General features: G+C 35.3%; 1 protein-coding gene across 23 annotated transcripts in view; it reads right to left on the bottom strand.

The window, feature by feature from the left end:
- ERC1 (ELKS/RAB6-interacting/CAST family member 1) overlaps positions 1–19,203 on the bottom strand; it is a 519,708-nt gene that overhangs the window by 255,412 nt on the left and 245,093 nt on the right. For all 23 annotated transcript variants that reach the window (XM_063694551.1, XM_055357508.2, XM_055357510.2 and 20 more), the window contains one exon: positions 14,494–14,629. In XM_063694551.1, the coding sequence (XP_063550621.1) occupies positions 14,494–14,629 (136 nt within the window). The remainder of the gene's footprint in view (positions 1–14,493; positions 14,630–19,203) is intronic.

The raw sequence follows: 19,203 nt of genomic DNA, 5'->3' as shown, positions 1-19,203 counted from the left end.
AATCTCATTGGAGACTTTTCCTTCCAAATGCAAACCAAGAAGAGCTCACACAACACAAAGGAAAGGAGTAAACCATTCATTTCACTAAAGTGAGAACTTAGTAGTCCAGTTTTTAATAATTTTAGTGCCTAATGTAATTTTATTCATCATTTTATGGAGAGCACATTAGTCCTATCAATAAAGTCTTTCAATAAATTTCACTGCTATTAAATTGAACTGACATGTGGCCAGAGGGAAAAGTACTATAGAGTCCATTTCGAACACTGCAGAATTTTAAAAAATAATGTTAAGCCGTGTTTTTGCTTTCTTTCTAAATGGTAAAAAGTGGCCCAGTTTGAGATAGGAGTTTTTAAAAGCTGCACACATAACCAACAATTTGTGTAGGTGCTTCACCTGCAGTAAAAGAGAATTTTCATGCGTAATTTCAGCAACTATCCACAGGGATGTAAAAACAGATGCTGATTTATATGCATACTTTTCCATTGTGATCCGTTACTCTAATATTCATTAAGAACACCATAAAAACTCACCTACGACAATATTCTATATAGAAAAAGCCCTGTTTTACTAAGAAAAAATTTTTATTAAAAAGGAAGAAATGATACAGGATTAAACATTTAAACAGGTGAAGGAAAAGTTCTGGAAACAGGAAATCAAAATTTATTTTTGCAAAAACAGGAACATTAATATATTAGATGTATCCAGCATGTGACAAATCACATACTATTTCTAGAAATAGTATTCCTAAAAAGATGTCAATCTTAATTTTTATAAAAGGCTTTCTTAAATAATTATCCCCCTGGCAAATTTAAAATGAAGGATAAGTAGTGCTCATTCTCAGAAAGGAAAAAAATCTCTTATCAAAATGAAGAAACTGTTTTTGTAGACAGAGTTAAATCAAATTACAGAGAAAAACACAAATGTTTCATTGACTATATATCTAAGAAGAGAATATGCTTAAATATATGTAAAGCTGATTTTCCCCGGCTCTATTTCCATTGTTTTCACTTCCTTTGAACTTTATTCTTAATATTCATTGGTTTTGGGAGAGCTGACTCACAGCACCACAGCATTCTTCTAGCATTCCATTAATCTCTCTCACAACAACCTCTTTCAAGGTTAAATTCAGATACTTATCTTTGTTATAAAGGAAAACAAAGCCCCAAACCACTATTGATAGGAGCCTCCTTTCAGTCCACTCTACTTTGCATTATTAGGACGTGACTAAAACTTACAGCCTCGTTGAAAGGTGTATCTGAGTGTCACTGCTCAAAGAATTAATATTCTCAACTAAGGGAAGATGGCATTTCCTGTGTTAAAACATACAAGGCTCTTAAAGGATAGCCAACAGAATTTTAGAAAATATTTATTAGGATGCTGAACGGAATATCATTCAGTTCCAAAAAAATTATAACTAAATTAAATTTTATTATTTATAACTCAATAAGTACAGCTATAATTAATGAACCTATGCAAAACAATGTTTAAGAAAAACTAAAAAGAAATTTTAAAGTAATTCTTCACTTATGAAAGATATAAACTAGCTGAGAAGGTAAAATTAAATGGGTTAAATCACACAGGGGCAATTATAAAACAATGTATTGAAAAGTAGGTAAACAATAAAGCACGATTGAACATACAGGCTAAGGAACAATGGATAAGACGATAACAAGTCCAGGCAGAGTTCATCAACAAAAGTTAATTTTAAGGCAGAATCTTTATGTAGTAAAACTGGAAATCCACAGGAAAAAGATTCTGCATAAGTAGAAGAGCATACATTAGGAAAACAACGTGTTATATTCAAAGAAACCAACACTGTCAGCTTGTGTAAAACAGAGAAGCCAAGCATCTGACCTCAAGATGAGGTTAAAACAGAGCTTGCTTTAATAGGAGGCTCCAAATGCCAGGTGCCATGATCTGATCTGATCAGATCAGATCAGAATCAGAATCTGAATTTTGTGTGCTCCCAAAATTCAAACGTTGAAATCTAATCACCAACGTGATGGTATTAGGAGGTGGAGCTTTTGGGAGGTCATTAGGTCATGAGAGCAGAGCCCTCATGAATGGCATTAATGCCCTTATAAAAGAGACTGCAGAGAGCTGCCTTGCCCCTTCCACCATGTGAGGACACACCAAGAAGGTGCTACCTATGAACCAGAAAGTGGACCTGTACCAGACACCAAATCTGCTGGTTCCTTGATCTTGGACTTTCCAGGCACAGAACTGTGAGAAATAAATTTCTATTGTTTATAAGCTAGCCAGTTTACAGTATTTTGCTATAGCAGCCCAAATAGACTAAAAGACCAGGCTAAGATGCATGTGACAGAATGTTCTTGACATCTATAGATACAATTAAAATCAATAAACATTTATGAAGTACCAACTATATGTAAAATACCAAGACATGATCCCCAAGCTCAAGTATGCAGAGGAACCAGCACACAATTAGCATATAATACAAAGTAATATAAAATAATCCCCAAATCAATGCAGAAACAAACTAATGAAATTACAACAGAAGGTATGATTAATTCCAACTACGAGGATTTAGGCAGCTTCGCAAGAAAAAGCATCTGACCCTTAAAAGATGGGTAGGCTTTCAAGAGAAAGCTTTTTTAAATCCCCAATTCACCAACAGTCAAATCAGCTAAGACTATGCTTCTATATGTTTTATTTGAAAGGTTCTTGCTGTTGCTGGAATTTACCTAATTTCAGTTCTGCGTATAGCAATTACTATAATTGAAATTACTGTACTTGTATTATAACACATCTTTTGACAGCCAGCAGAAATAAAAAGTTATAATAAGTAATGTAAAGTATAATCCATGCATTTTGGAGGCTAAGGCAGAAGGACTGCTTGAGGCCAGGAGTTCAAGTCCAGCCTGGGCAACACAGCAAGACTCAGTCTCTACTTAAAATAAGAAGAAAAAAAAAATTAGCCAGGTGTGGTGGCACACCCCTATAGTCCCAGATACTCCAGAGGCTGACGCAGGAGAATCGCTTAAGTCCAGGAGTTTGAGGCTGCAGTGAACTATGATCATGCCACTGCACTGTAGCCAGAGTGACAGAGCGAGTCTGTCTCTAAAAAAATTTTTTTTTAATATAAATAAAAACCTCTCTCCTCAATTCTCACAGAGCCCTTACCAGAATGTGAGCTTCTTCAGAGAAAGAAGCTTGTTTGTCTTGTGCAACATTACTGTTTCTAGCATAGAAAACTGCACAGCACACAAAGGTATGAAACAGTGAGCAAACACTTTTGTATGACTCTTGTCCCACTCCAATCATCCTCCAAATATTGCAAAAAACAGTATCCTGAAAATGCAAATCAGATCCTGTCGACTTTTCACGTAGAATGTTTCACTACTTGTAAAATCTAAACTTCTTTTCATGGCCTATAAGGTCCCTTTTGACCTGACCCTTACCTATTCTCTACTTTGAAAATGCCAAGCTTTTCACTGCCATATGGGTAACCTCAATTTTTTGTCTTCTCCACTTTTTATACGGCTTTTTCAGATCTCAATGTCCTTTGGGAGGACCCCTCTGATGTCACTACCTAAATTTGTTGCCCAAAATATTTCCCTCCCCCATCATCTATCACAGTGTCCTGTTTATTTCTTTGTAGTACTTACCCTGGTTGATATTTACTTATTTGTTTAGTTTTATTGTTCTTCCATGAGACAATGTTCCAGAAGGGCGGAGAACATGTCTTTTCACTGCTGTATAACCAAATATTAGCAACAGTGCCTGACACTTAGAAAGCATTCGATAAATTTATATTGAAAAAATGAAAGACATCTCAAGTATGTTTAAAAATGAGTAAAATTAAACCTTCTATACTTGAAGGATACAGACAGGTCAAGGTTCATCTCTAGGTCTAGGTATAACTCTACTGATAATAGCCATATTACATCATCATGGCTTGAGGATTTGAGTCTAATCTTTAGAACGATCAACTTGATTAGCTACATCCTTTTTATTTTTATTTTTTTGAGATGCAGTTTTGCTCTTGTTGCCCAGGCTAGAGTGGAGTGGCATGATCTCGGCTCACCGCAACCTCCACCTCCCAGGTTCAAGCGATTCTCCTGCCTCAGCCTCCTGAGTAGCTGGGATTACAGGCATGTGCCACCACGCTCGGCTACTTTTGTATTTTTAGTAGAGACGGGGTTTCTCCATGTTGGTCATGCTGGTCTTGAACTCCCGACCTCAGGTGATCCACCCACCTCAGCCTCCCAAAGTACTGGGATTACAGGCACGAGCCACTGTGCCCGGCCTGATCAGCTACATTCCTAATTAAACTACAGGTTTACGAAGTCAACAATATGAGAACATAATATCTGCATTCCTAAATTCAGGAAAAATGCCTGAGCTAACTATCCTGTTACGTTAATTTTGGTAGTAAGACATTTTTAAATTCAAAAGCATACTTATTTCAAAGAGATGGCAAAGTGAACTGGGTGATTACAAGTGCTGAGAAATATAGTGTCAATACATTTGTTAAATAAAACTTTTATTCTGAATTAATTATGAACATACAGAAAAGCTGCAAAAACAGAACAGTGCCCATCTGCTCCTTATACAGGCTCCTGTAATGTTTATGGTTTACATAACCATAATAAGATGATCAAAACTGGGAAATTAACACTGGTACAATGCTATTTACCAACCTGAGAACCTTACTTTCATTGTTTTTCCACCAATGTCCTTTCTTTCTGGATTTTTTTTTTTCTTTTTTTGAGACAGGGTCTCACTCTGTCTTGTAGGCTGAAGCGCAGTGGCACAAACAGGGCTCACTGCAACCTCAAACTCCTGGGCTCACTGCAACCTCAAACTCCTGGGCTCAAGTGATCCTCCCTCTTCAGCCTCCCAGGTAGCTGGGACTGTAGGTATGCACCACTATACCCAGCTAATTTTCTGTTCCTTTTCCTGAAATCTGCTTTAATCCAAGATCCCACAATTCATTTAGTTGACATTTCCCCTCAAATACATCTATAACTGCTCAGTCTTTCCTTGTCTTTCATCATCTTGACATATTTAAAGTGTACTGCTCAGTTATGTCGTAAAATGTCCCAGAATTTGCATTTGTCTGGCATTCTCTCATTACTGGAATGAGGTTACACATTTTTGGAAAGAATAACACAGAAATGATATCGTGTCCCTCTCAGTGCCTTGTATCAAGGGGTTCATGAGGTCGATGTCTCTTTATTACTGGTAATGTTAACTCTGAACACTTTGTTAAGGTGTCCTGGTAGGTTTCTTCACTGAAAAGTTATGGTCTTCTGTTAAAATAAACACCTTTTTAGGGAAAACATTTTGAGACTATGAAAGCCATGTTTAACCTCAAACTTTCACACACTAACTTTCACAACCATCAGTTTGTCTCATGGTGATTTTCTTTTGGTCTATTTCCATCTATACTTATTAATTGAAATTCTTCTATGAGAAAGAGCCGTCTGTCCATATGCCATTTATTTATGTATTTGATTACTTATTTATATCAGTATAAACTCATGGATATGTATTTCATTCACGATTAAAATACCTTTTTTTTTTTTTTTTTGCTCACGTTTCATTTCTTTTTTAAAACTGCCAGTCTCCTTTGTGTAGATTCACCATGGTGAATTTAAGCACTCTCCCACCTATAGGCAATTAGGTTTTCAAAATTTTGCAATTACGAATAATGTTATAAGTCACCTTGTACATATGTATTTTTATATTTTTGGACATGTATATGCATATAAATCTACGACATGGGATAGCTAGGTCAAAAGATCTGCACATGTATATCATATATAACCCATATAAAAAAATCACTTTGAGGCCTGGTGCAGTGGCTCACGCCTATAATCCCAGCACCCTGGGAGGCCAAGGTGGGAGCATCACTTGAGGCCAGGAGTTCGAGACCAGCCTGGGCAACATAGTTAAGACTCAGTCTCTATTTAAAAAAAGAAAAAAAAAATCACTTTGGGAACTTTAATAATATTTAAATGCAAAGAGGCTTCTGAGACCAAAAAGTGTGAGATAAGTTACTATAAATCACAGTAATTAACTGTCCAGAACACAAAGGTAGAAATAGGATACAACTGAGTGGCAACATGACATCGTAAGGAAGAGTATTCATATCTAAGGCCATGATAAATGACAAAAAGGTGTTTAGAATCTCTGGGATCCTCAGATTCCCTCAGTTTTTCAGGTGTCATTTTCATTTCACATGTAAGACAGTGTTTAATCCAATCAGAACATTTTTAATGCGTTGAACCAAAAACAAAAAGCAAAGTAACCACTTACTTCTAAACTCACTTTCTGCAAAAAGGAATTACTTTTGGTACTATCTGAAGTATTCAAAGAATGGAAAATTGAAAAGAAATGAAACTGTCTTTTCAGAGCACTTTCAATATAAATGTGGAATTCTGAATTAAATAAACACAGTACAAGGACAATAAAGGAATGGATGCTACATATAACTAATACAAATGAATCTCACAAATAATGATCAACAAAAGAAGTGACAAAAGAATAAATATAATAATTCCATTTATTGAAGTACAAAATATACAAAACTAAATTATACTTTTTGATATATGTGCAGGTCATAAAGAAAAGCAAAGAAGAAGAAAAGTCAGAATAGTAATCTCTAGAGGAACAGAAGAGAAAAATGATAGCAAAGAAATACACATAAGATTTCTGGGATGCCAACAATACTCCAATTTCTTGAGATGATCATTTTATAAGTATTCTTTACAAGGTACATCTACGTGTGCATGTGCATACTTTTAAAAATGTATTTTATTTTTCAGAGTTAAAAAAGAGAAAAAATAGAAAAGTAGTACTACTGCTCTCTGGCAAACTGTAGCTTCTACCTGCAACAGTGAAGCCAGTGATGAACTTAACATCACAACTGGCAGTCGCTGAATAACAAAAAGTGAAAATGAACCCTGCAGGTCAAGTGTTAATCTTCACAAACAAAATAAATTTACTACGTGCTTATTAACGTAACTAGCAAAATTGACCTTTGAATATCAAAACGGCATCTGATAAAGATTAAACATAAACTATTCAAAACATTAAGTATAAGGCCAGGTGTGCTGGTTCACACCTGTAATCCCAGCACTTGTAGAGGCCGAGGCAGGCAGATCACATGACGCTAGGACCAGCCTGGCCAACATGGTGAAACCCCGTCTCTAATAAAAACAGACACACAAAATTAGCCAGGCATGGTGGCACACGCCTGGAATCCCAGCTACTTGGGTGGCTGAGGCATGAGAATCACTTGAACCCGGTAGAAGGAGGCTGCAGTGAGCTGAGATCACACCACTGCACTCCTGCCTGGGTCATAGAGCAAGACCCTGTCTTAAAAACAAACAAACAAACAAACAATTAAGTACAAAACACTTAATGAATATTTTAATCCTAGAATTATTATACTTAATGTAGAAATACTAAAATAATTCCTTCAAAAAACAGAAATAAGGTAGTAATGTTTCCTTTACTTCTCCTATTTCATGAAAACATCAACAGATCACCTAAATAGCCAGAAATTTAAAACACAAAACATTGTGATAAAAATGAATAAAATGAGAAGACATAATTAATTGCTATTCTACTATTCTATGACACACCAAAAATATAACCAGTCATTCGATTACGATTGTGTGACAATTATTAAATACTTCTAGAGTACCAAGTCTTCTTTAACAATAATACAGAATACTTCAATCACGTGGCATATTAACTTCAATCTGGAATTATGTGCCTGAGAATGATGGTTAATGTGTATGCTATGTAAATTACTCACTCACCACAACTCTCCTAGCATTATTTCACATCAAATTAGAGTACGGTACCAGAAAACTGTGTACCTAGGTGATATTACTGGGTACTGTGGCACTGCCACTACAGAGTTTTAACTTCACAGCCTTGGTCTTAGCTCTACATAGAAAAAAATATAAATATGGCCATACGTATTAGGTTTCCAAAGCTAATCATGAAAACTTCATCCACAGTAACACTTTGGATACAGAATTGGCGTTCAAAGTGTTTCTAAATGTGGTTTCAAACTTCAGCACTATTTGCCGTGTGGGCCGAAAAATTCTTTGCTGTGGGGGCTATCCGGAGAACTACAGGATATTTAGCAGCACCCCAGCACTCTACTCACTAGATGCCAGTAGCACCCCTCAAGTTGCAAATGTCCCCAGACAGTGCCAAAGATTCCTTAGCGCCAAAATTGGGCCTTACTTGAGAACCACTGCTCTAAATGAAGTAACATGAGGCAAATTTCTCACAAAATCCTACCGGAAAAATTAAAAGTTCTCTCCTAATGAAGTGAGTGCCTCCTTTTACAAGAAAATTATAGCATCTCTCACGTTTCATTACATCCCTACATAGGACCTCAGTATCTTCTGGGGATTGGTTCTAACACTCCCCTGGAATATGAAAATCCACAGATGCGCAAGTCCCTGATACAAAATGCTGTCGTATTTGCAGATAATCTATGCACATCTTCGCATATATTTTAAATCATCTCTCGATTTCTTCTAATAACCAATACAATGTAAACACTATGTAAACAGCTGTTACACTATATTATTTTCTATTTATTTTTTATTGTTGTATTATTCTGTTTTATTGGTGTTTTTTTCCATAATATTGTCAATCCACCGTTGGCTGAATCCAAAAATGCAGAACCTATGGATATGGAGGACCCACTGTACCTGTTATGTTACTACTACCTAGTCCAATCCTGTTAACATTTGCTCTTATAGAAGCTTTTACATGTATCATCTCATTAATGCTCACAACCTTTAGAGACAGGAGCTCTGTAAGGAATTTGACTCCGTTTTCATAAGGAGAAACGTTATTTTACAGGCGAATACAATAAAGAGCATTTGCTAATACTTTTTTCATCTTTTTATGGCTTGAAGTTTCATTTGCCTTTTTCTTCTCTATTATCTACCACAAATCTTTAATAATTTGGTTGTAATCTGGATATTAGCTTTCTTTAGAAAATATTTTATATTCCTTAAATCTTTTTTAACATGATAAATAATAAACATAAATAGGAATAAAAAGAGGAATGAATTTAGTTCCTGGCTGGAGATGACTAAATAAATTACAACTGATAATATTCTTTAAGTTATTAGTATAATTTAACAAACTAAAGACACTCAAATGATGTTTCAAAGGTTGCTGAAAAAACTGATAAATTTACCTAGAAAAAAAGTTTTGAGATAAAGTTAATGACGTTGAAGATGACCTACTGACTTTGTAAACAAAGGGCAAAAGAAATGCAAAAAGGCTGGGCTCACGCCTATAATCCCAGCACTTTGGTAGGCCGAGGCGGCTGGATCACCTGAGGTCAGGAGTTCCAGACCAGCCTGGCCAACATGGTGAAACCCCATCTCCACTAAAAATTCAAAAAAATTAGCCAGGTGCGTAATCCCAGCTTCTCGGGAGGCTGAGGCAGGAGAATCACTTGAACCCAGGAGGTGAAGGTTGCAGCAAACTGAGATCACACCACTGCACTCCAGCCTTGGGGACAGGGCAAGAGACTCCGTCACAAAAAAAGAAGAAGAAGAAGAAGAAATGCGAAAAATTGGATTAAAGACAAAACAATCAATCTAGAATGAAATGGAAACTTCTATGTGATTATGTAGCATATGATTAGGTAGATTTAAAATTTTTTTAAAGAATACCTATTTACTAAGTGCTACCAGGAGAACTGGGTATCAGGGTAAAGAAAGAGTACTTTAAATCTATGTTTTGTTAAGTTAAATAAATTCCACATGCATTAAAACAATGAACATTTACAAGAAACAAACACATACACACAGCTAAAGAACTAAAAGAAACACTAGTATGCTTGACTCTGTTGCAAATGGGAGATTAAGTGAAAAAATTGCCTTGAAAGGACAAGATAAGCAATTTAAAATATTTTTTTGAAAAGATGTTTCAACAACAAAATCTAATAAATTTCAAAAGAAAAATGACTGAAAAAGAAAAAATACGTAACAATCATCATTCCTCAATGTAATTCATAACATATCAATTCAAAGGAGGTGATATGAAAAGATCTTCATGATAGGTAGCAAATGTAATTAAAATTTGACACGGAAATTTCAGATAATAAATCATTACATGTGAAAAACGGACAGTGTCACCGAACAAATGAAATATAACAACTTGAAGACACCATTATATGTAAAATGAGCAAAAAATTAAATAGAACCAAAGTGGCTATAGGGAAAAGAGAATGCCTGCAAACTGCTGGAGGTACTATAAATTAGTTCATCTTTGGTAACAAAAATTTAAGAAAAGCTACAACACTTCATATACTTTGAGTAAGTTTGCTCTGAGGAATAGACAAAGGAAATCACCAAATTGGGTACAATTTATCTGTACAAATTTGCTCTGTGACAATTGAAAATTAAGAAATGTCCAGAAAAAGAGGAACATGTATAAAGCTACTGAACTCTGGATTCAACTGAAAATAATAAGTACAAGCATCATTATGAAACATATAACTCATGGAAATGTTTAAATGATACAAAGTTTTTAAAAAGCAAAATACGGAAGAGTGTATATATATTAGTATTACAAATAAGTAAAATTAAAGTTTAAAAGAAAATGTAGAGGGATATAAACAAATATATATTATGGATTACTTTTTCTAGTATGTTAATTAAAAGTTATAATTTTTAGACAAAAGCAAAGGTATATGACCAAAGCTATATGACCTTCAGTTTAAAAACAGAAGAAACCAACTCCATGAAATTCAAGCAGAGATATGAAAAAAGAGTTACTTGGAAAATACAGAAAATATTTCTCAAGTAAAGGGAAAACACAAATCAGGAGCTTGGCTAAGAAATGAACCCAGAGTCACAGGCTCCACTCCAGGGCTACGCAAATATGGTTAAAAAGCTAGTTTAGAACTGAAAGACACACTAAAGTCTAAGAGTGAAGTCTTATCTGTCTTAAGACTCATTTTACAGATATGAAAGTTTCAAGTGGTTAAGTGATATCTTTCTTTTCCAGCATTTTATTAGGGACAATTTCAAACGTGCAAAAGTATAGGAAAGATAATATCATACACCCCATGTCACCATCACTCAGCTTCAATAAACTATCAAAAAATGGCCAATGTTTCCCCTACTACCATTGGAATTTTAAAAAGTAAATCCCAGTGTTAGGGCATTGGTGTCCCAGCAATCTCCAAATTATTTTTATAGTTCCCGGATTTAAAAATACTTTGTTTTAAACAACTGTGCTCATTAGTCTTTCTTATGCTCAAACTGTCTATCCTAGGCCAGTGATAGCCCCTTCATTCTTGCTCCTCTGTCCATCCTTATATGACCCCAGTAGTCTTTGATAGGTTCTTAATTTTTCATATCGCATGATGCTATAGCGCAGTGATTTTTCAAAATGTGGTTCCTGGTCCAGGAGTGTTATCATCACCCAGGAACTTATTAGAAATGCAAATTCATGGGGCTTTCCCCAAACTTACTGAATCAAAACCCCTAGGGACAGGAGACAGCAATCTATTTTTCTAATAGCCCTGCATGTAACTCCAACGCACACAAGTTTGAGAACCACTAATTTAGGTTTATCTTGTACATTTCTTGCTCTAATCCTGGAATGAGTAACTTCTCCAAGAATTCGTAACTTCTTTTATTTTTATTTAATTTATTTTAGAGACAGGGCCTTGCCCTGTCACGTACGCTCGAGTATAGTGCCACAATCACAGCTCACTGCAAGCTTGAACTCCTGGGATAAAGCAATCCTCCAGTCTCAGCCTCTAAAGTAGCTGGGACCATACGTGTACACCATCCTGCCAGGCTAATTTCTTAAATTTTTTTAGAGGCAGGGTCTATGTTGCTCAGGTTGGTCTTGAACTCCTGGTCTCAAGTGATCCTTCATCTCACCTCCCGAGTCGCTAGGATTAGCATAAGCCACGATGGCCGGCTGTATTTCTTCATTATGTTGTGGTAAATGACAACCCAGTGGTAGGGAGTACCCCTAACACCCAGATTGCGATCTCTAAATATGATCCATAGGGCCAGGCACAGTGGCTCACGCCTATAGTCCTAGCCCTTTGGGAGGCTGACGCAGGAGGTTCGTGTGGAGCCAGGAGTTCGAGAATAGCCTAAGGCAACATAGTGAGACTTTGTCTCTACAAAAAATTAAAAAATTACAAGCCTGCAGTCCCAGCTACTTGGGAGGCTGAGACAGGAGGATCACACAACTGCACTCCGGCCTAGGTGACAGAGTAAGACTGTCTGTCAAATAAGTAAATAAATAAATAAACAGAAATATACTTAAGTAACTGAGTAGTTAGTAAAAGAACTGAGATCAGATCCTAAGTATCCTAACTTGTAGTCCAGTGCTCTTTTCACGGTATTTGAATGAATTACATCTCTGTGTAACTTGCACATGGCCATCAGCTATCTTTTTCATAACTTTGGTATCTATAATTTACTTAGACACCTTGGGGAAGCCAGTCATCCACTCTAAATTAGTTTTCCCTATATGTAAAATATAAATAATATAATCTATCTTATTTATCTTTTAGTTTATATAAAAAGGAAATAAGAGATTACATATGAAAGCACTTTTGGTGTTATAACAACTGACAGAAGATTAGAAGAGTATCTTTGGTTTATAAAGACAGACTGCTAATAGAAAACATTAAATGATGAGCAGGGGAAGAAAGACAAATGAAACAGTTAAAAGTGCTAACATAAAGAGAGGCTTGCCTTATCATAAAATAAATACTTTCTAGAATTAAACAACAATGTGGCCATAGTTCAAGAAGGGAGGTTAAATTGAAATCCTAGAAACAGACTCATCATTAATTTCATGAAATATAAAGACATCAATTCAAGTTTGTGAGCAATAAAATAATTCCCTATAAACATTCTTGTGAAGTTGTTAGCAATAAAGAAAAAATATCCTCACCACACAAATACCACAAAATGAATTAAAAAGTAAAGGTAAAAATATGAAAGCACAGAACAACTTAAAAGTATTTATGTGTAAATATATACTCTCAAAATATGGATAAACTAAGCAAAAAATCCATGGGAGGAAAAGCTAACAATGGAAGAGAGATTTAAATTACATTAACAAGCAAAAGAAAATTCAAGACTTGAAAAAACAATGTCACTGGTAATCAGAGAAATATAAATTAACACAGAATGAAATATTTACCACTCATCAGATTTGTATTTTGTTAAAGAAAAAAAAAGAGGAAGAACAGAAAGATGAGAAAACTGCCAATATTAACTGTTATTGGCAAGGATGAGGAAAAACGGGCATGCTGCTTTTTTCAAAATTTGGTGCATTTGAGGAAATTTATACTTTTTCTATAAACATAATCAGTAAAAGTTACATAAAAAAGGAATGAGAAAAAGAAGTAAAAAGTAGAGTCTTCTTCATATGTTAAAAGAATTTGTTGTAAAGCCTCAAAATGGCTTCTACATAGTAACCCCTCCAAATCTCTCCAGTAAAGATTGTAATTGTGGCATATACACAGTATCAGACCCAATTAGAAATTGTTAACTAGAGAAAAACAATCTGGCAGTGGCTTAGTCTTAGCATGGCTTTCAGAGACTCCAGCACGTTTATGGTATTCTTCCCTATAATCTAAACCTTCATTCTGAAGCATTATGATCAAGACAAAGAGGACAGTCTACAGATTCAGGAAGTCCCAGTTAAAATCACGGCTGAGCCATTTAGAAGTTGTGTGCATTTACGTAAGTAACACAATGTCTCTGAATCTATTTCCCCCGGTGCAAAATGTATACAATACCACCTGCTCCACTTGGATTACTGTGAAGGCTAAAACAAAATGAATGACCAGAGTCTAGTTTCAAATACTGAGGACCTAACTGACATTTATAATATGGTAGCTGCTACTGCTGTTATTGAGCCTGGTTTAATTAATCTGTGAATAATTAGGTTTAGGCATCAATTATCACTCCACTGAAGTGAAAAAATACAGTTTATATGTCACATTCTGTATGACTGTAAAATATTCTTACTAAATTGAATATTTAAAAAGAGGAAAGGAAGGAAAGATAGAGGGAGGTTAGAGAGGTAGAAGGAAAAGAGAAAGGAAGAATAGAAAAAAGGAAGAAAGACACAAACCAAGATTAGCAATCCATTTTAATGAATGGAACTGGCAAAGAGGTATACTGACAACCCTGAAGCCTAATATAACCCACTCATTAAACTGTCATTGAACTTACCAATTAAGTGTGATCAACTTGAAGCAAGATGAACTTTCTCCTATGCTGAGGTGTCCTCATAAAGCTGTGGAATAAAACTTGCATTTTCTATTTAAAGCCATTCCTTCATTGCTAAACAGTTGGTCTGAGAGGAAGGCAGCAAGCAGGGTTAGAAAGAGAAAAAAGAGGAGGATAAAGATGAAGAGAAAAACCACATGCGATTACGGATCAAATGTCTTCACCCGATCCTTTCAGATTCTCCTTGTGTTCTAACCTGTAGCTGCTGAGAGCTGTCATTGAGATTGTCCTCCCGTCGTCGCGCCTCCTCTAACATTTGTGCACTCTTCTTTTTTTCCACCTGTTCCTTGTGCTTCAGATTTGCTACCTTCTTATTCTGGTCTTTCACTTGCCTAATGACAGAAGGAGAAAAATCAAGCTTTGCATATGTATGTATAGAAACAAATATGTTTATCTAGAGACTTATACCAGTGACAATAAGGAATCGCTGAAAACCAACAAATAAATACATGCTGCGAAATTTTTCAACAATTCCAAATTCGTTCCTGTCAATGGTAGCACGTTCGTTTACAAAAATAAGTTTTCCCATAAAGAACATGTATTTCAGCATGTATTCTATGAAGAACAATGAAATCATAAAACAAAAGAAAGGCATGGGATAATTTGAAATGACTAAAAAGAAACCAAGTCAGAGATTTTGGAAATACGGAAGCAGTATTTTTGACATCGATGCACTGAAATATTAGAATGGCTGATAGAAAAAGAAAGCTTTGTAAAACAACTCTAATTTTACCATTATTAAATATTTCAAACATTCAATACACTGTATATAATGTAGATGTATATGAAAATAATGACATAAAAATCCATAAACCTAGCTTAAGAAATGGAACATCATATTTACTTCTGAAGCTCCCTATTGTGTCTCTCTCTACTATCGGTCTATCCTCCATTAATAAGAACAACCTATATCTCAAAATTTATGTTTAACATCCCTTTGCTTTTATTATTGTTTTGCTACATATATGTATATGAACTGTTCATTTATAGTTTACATGTTTTTGAGCTTTATAAAGATAAATAATTATTCATTTTTCTTTTTAGTACAGAATGATATTCAATATTATTCCCTCTCAATCGGTTTCGAGACTTAGACCATTCAGAGTGTAATGTATCTTTTAATCTTCTCCACTTCCACTGAGGTATGAAATAATATATGGCAATTATTTTAATCTACTCCCCAGAAGATGACAATTGCATTGTTTCCATTTTCTTGCCATTTTAAATAATGCTGCTAGGTGCACTCTGATATACCTGGGCAGGAATATCTCTAAGGTATAGGCCTAGGAACTGAATTGCTAGGAAATACAGTAGGTACACCTTATTTTATTTTATTTTCCAAGAAGCTATATTAATTTATACTCTTGCTAGCTGTGCACAACAGTTGGCCATTATACCTCTCCACATCCATTAATACATGGTACTGACTTTCTAAATGTTTCCAATAGGGTAGAAAAAAAATAGTACCTCATTATAGTTTTACAATGCATGTTTCTAACCACCTAGGCTGAATATCTTATCATACAGTATTTGGTCATTCCTGTTTCCACTTCTGTGAAACAGCTATTTGTGTCTTTGTCCACTTTTTAAATTAACATATCTTTTTCTTAATGACTTGTAGGTATTCTTTATACATTACAGATAATAATACTTTATCCGTTATATGTTATGTAAGTGTTTTCTTCTAGTCTGTGATTTCTTTACATCTTTTCATTGATAGAATTCAATTTTATTTTTTTTCCAAGATGGGATCTCACTCAGTCGCCAAGGCTAGTGTGCAGCGGCACAATCTCCGCTCATTGCAGCCTTGACCCCCCAGGCTCAGGTGATTCTCCCACCTCAGCCTCCTGAACAGCTGGAATTACAGGCACATGCCACCACACCCAGCTAATTTGTAGTAGAGATGAGGTTTCACTATGTTGCCTACGCTGGTCTTGAACTCCTGGACTCAAGCAATCCACTGGCCTCTGCCTCCCAGGGCTGGGATTACAGGCATGAGTCACCATGTCCAGCCTAAAACTTTTAATTGTTTCGAATGTATCAATCTTCTCCTTTATAATATACAATTCTGTGACATTTCCACAAAATCTTGTCCATCCAAGTTCATAAAGATATTCCCCTAAAACGACGTTAACTTTGTCTTTCATGTTGCAGTCATTAATCCATCTGAAACCGAGGTTGCATATGTTATAAGGTAAAAACATACTTCCATTTTGGGGGGTTTGGTATAAGAATAATATTTCATTTTTTACATGTATTTATAATGAATTTTCCCAGGAATATTTACATGCATTGCCACTTCTGGCGTGTACCAAGTTTCTATATGCATGTGTACCTGTTTTGTGGCTATGTTTGTCTATTTCTGTGCCAGATCTATACCACCTTAATTACTATACCTTTACAAAAAGTAATTAGCAAGGCAAGGCTCCCTACCTTTTTCTTCTTCAAAACTGTCTTGGCTATTCTTGGCGCTTTACGCTTCTCATAGAAATTTCAGAACTAGCCCGTCAAGTTCCACCAAACCAACCAACCAACTACAGCAACAAAAAACCCAACAGCAGCCTCTGGGATTTTGATTCCAATTACATTGAAGCAATGTCAGTTTGGGAAAAACTTCATGCTTTTGGATCTTTCAATTCATTAACATACTACAGATGCTCCTCAACTTACCATTGGGCTATATCCCAATAAACCCACCATAAGTTGAAAATATCCTAAGTCCAAAATGCATTTAAAACACCTAATCTGGAAAGTAGCAGTTGTTTACTCTCCTGGTTGTGTGGCTAACTGGGATCTGTGGCTCACTGCCACTGTCCAGCATCACAAGAGAGTATCATATTACATACCAATAGCACAGGAAAAGATCAAAATTCAAAGCATGGTTTTACTGAACGTGTATCACTTTTGCACTATCGTTAAGTTGAAAACTTGTCAGTGTGTTTATCTATTTGTTTAGGTCTCCTTAAAAGGCTTCTAACAAAGCATTATATTTTCCTCCATAAAAAATGTGTATATATTTTATTTCTATGTACATTATACGTTTTGCCATCATTTAAAATTCCAGACATCATGTCATTATATCCTTATACATGCTTCCTGATGCATCTCCAAAAAAGAGCACGTTTAACAACATAAATTGTAACATAATTAACAATTCCTCAATATCAATATAATATATAGTCCATATTCAAATTTCCCCATTTGAATCAAAGTTTATTTTTTACAGCTACTTTATTTGAATCAAAATACAAAAAATGCCCATACATTGTGCTTATTTGTCAGATCCTTCAAATCCCTACTAATCTAGAGAAAAGTCTCTTACCTCCTCCAATGTACCCTTTTTGAATGCCAGTGATTTTTTTAAAAAGGAAATCAATTATTCCATACAACGACTCACATTCTGGATTGTACGTTTGCTTCTTCATGATGAAATTCAACTTGTTTCTCTATATCTCTTGCTTTTTGTTTGTTTTGATACTGAATATTAGCTTTAAAGACTTGAATATATTCAATTTTCATTTTTAGGTAAAAATAATAATTAATGGTGTTGTGTAACTGACATTGCCTCACATCTGACAGCATATAATATAATGTCTGGTTTTCTTACTCTTTTTTTTTTTTTTTTTTTGAGACAGGGTCTCACTCTGTTGCCCAGGCTGGAGTGCAGTGGCGCAATGTTGGCTGACTGCAACCTCCACCTCTCGGGTTCAAGCCATTCTGGTGCCTCAGCCTCCATGCAACAACACACCTGGCTAATTTTTGTATTTTTAGTAGAGAAGGGGTTTCACCATGTGGGCCAAGCTGGTCTCAAACTCCTGGCCTCAAGTGACCCACCCGCCTCGGCCTCCCAAAGTGCTGGGATTACAGGCATGAGGCACTGTGCCTGGTCCTTGGTTTTCTCACTCTTAAAGAGGCTAAGATTAACTAGTGCATTAAGGCAGTGACAGCCTGGTCTCTTCTGTGTGTAGAGTTCACCTTTTATCAACCTTTCACCTAATGGCTCCATGCACTAATGAACTTTTCCTGAATAAATTATTGTAGTAACTTTTTAAAATTACATTTTCTAGTGGCTTTTTGCTGGCATATAAACAGGAACATGATTCCCCTATATGGGTATTATATCTAGAAAACCTGTTAAACGCTCTTGCTAATTCTAATTATTTTTCTATAGATTTTTTATTTTTCTATATATTCGGTTTACAGTTATATAACATATCACCGAAGTAAACCAATAAAGCCCTTATGACTGATCACAAAGGAATGAAGATTCATGAAATGACTGATGGAATTAAAGATAATCATCCTAAAGAAACTCAATGAGACTCAAGAGAACCCAGAAACAAAAATCAGGAATCTCAACAAAAATTAGGAAAACAATACATGAACAAAACAAATAGTTTAATAAAGGAATAGAAACTCTAAAGAACCAAACAGAAATCTTGAAACTGAAGAATACATTGACAACTGAAAAAAAAAATTAATAGTTTCAATAGGAAACTCAGTTATGCAGAAGAAAGCATCAAGGAACTCAAACACACATCATTTAAAATTATCCAGTTAGAGAAACTAAAGAGAAAAATGAATTAAAAACGACGAAAGCATACAGAAGCTCCGATGCAGCATTAAATGAATGAGGATGTGCATTACCAAGGTCCCAACAGGAGAACAGAAGAAATACCTAGCTCACGTAAATGAATGTTTGCTGCCTGAGAATTTCTCAAATCTTGAAAGAAATATGGACATCTAGATTCATGAAGCTCAAAAGCTCAAGTCAAAGAAAATTACACTGAAACACATAATAATTGAATTCTGAAAAATCAAAGGCAAAGAGGAAATTTTGAAAGCAGCAGGAGAAAAGCAACCTATAATACAAGGAAACTCGCAACACACATACACACCACCATTA

The sequence above is a fragment of the Gorilla gorilla genome, chromosome 10 (genome assembly GCF_029281585.2).
Source record: "Gorilla gorilla gorilla isolate KB3781 chromosome 10, NHGRI_mGorGor1-v2.1_pri, whole genome shotgun sequence".
Taxonomy (NCBI): Eukaryota; Metazoa; Chordata; class Mammalia; order Primates; family Hominidae; genus Gorilla; species Gorilla gorilla.
The sequence above is the reverse complement of the archived record's forward strand: the minus strand, read 5'-3'. Positions and strand labels throughout refer to the sequence as shown.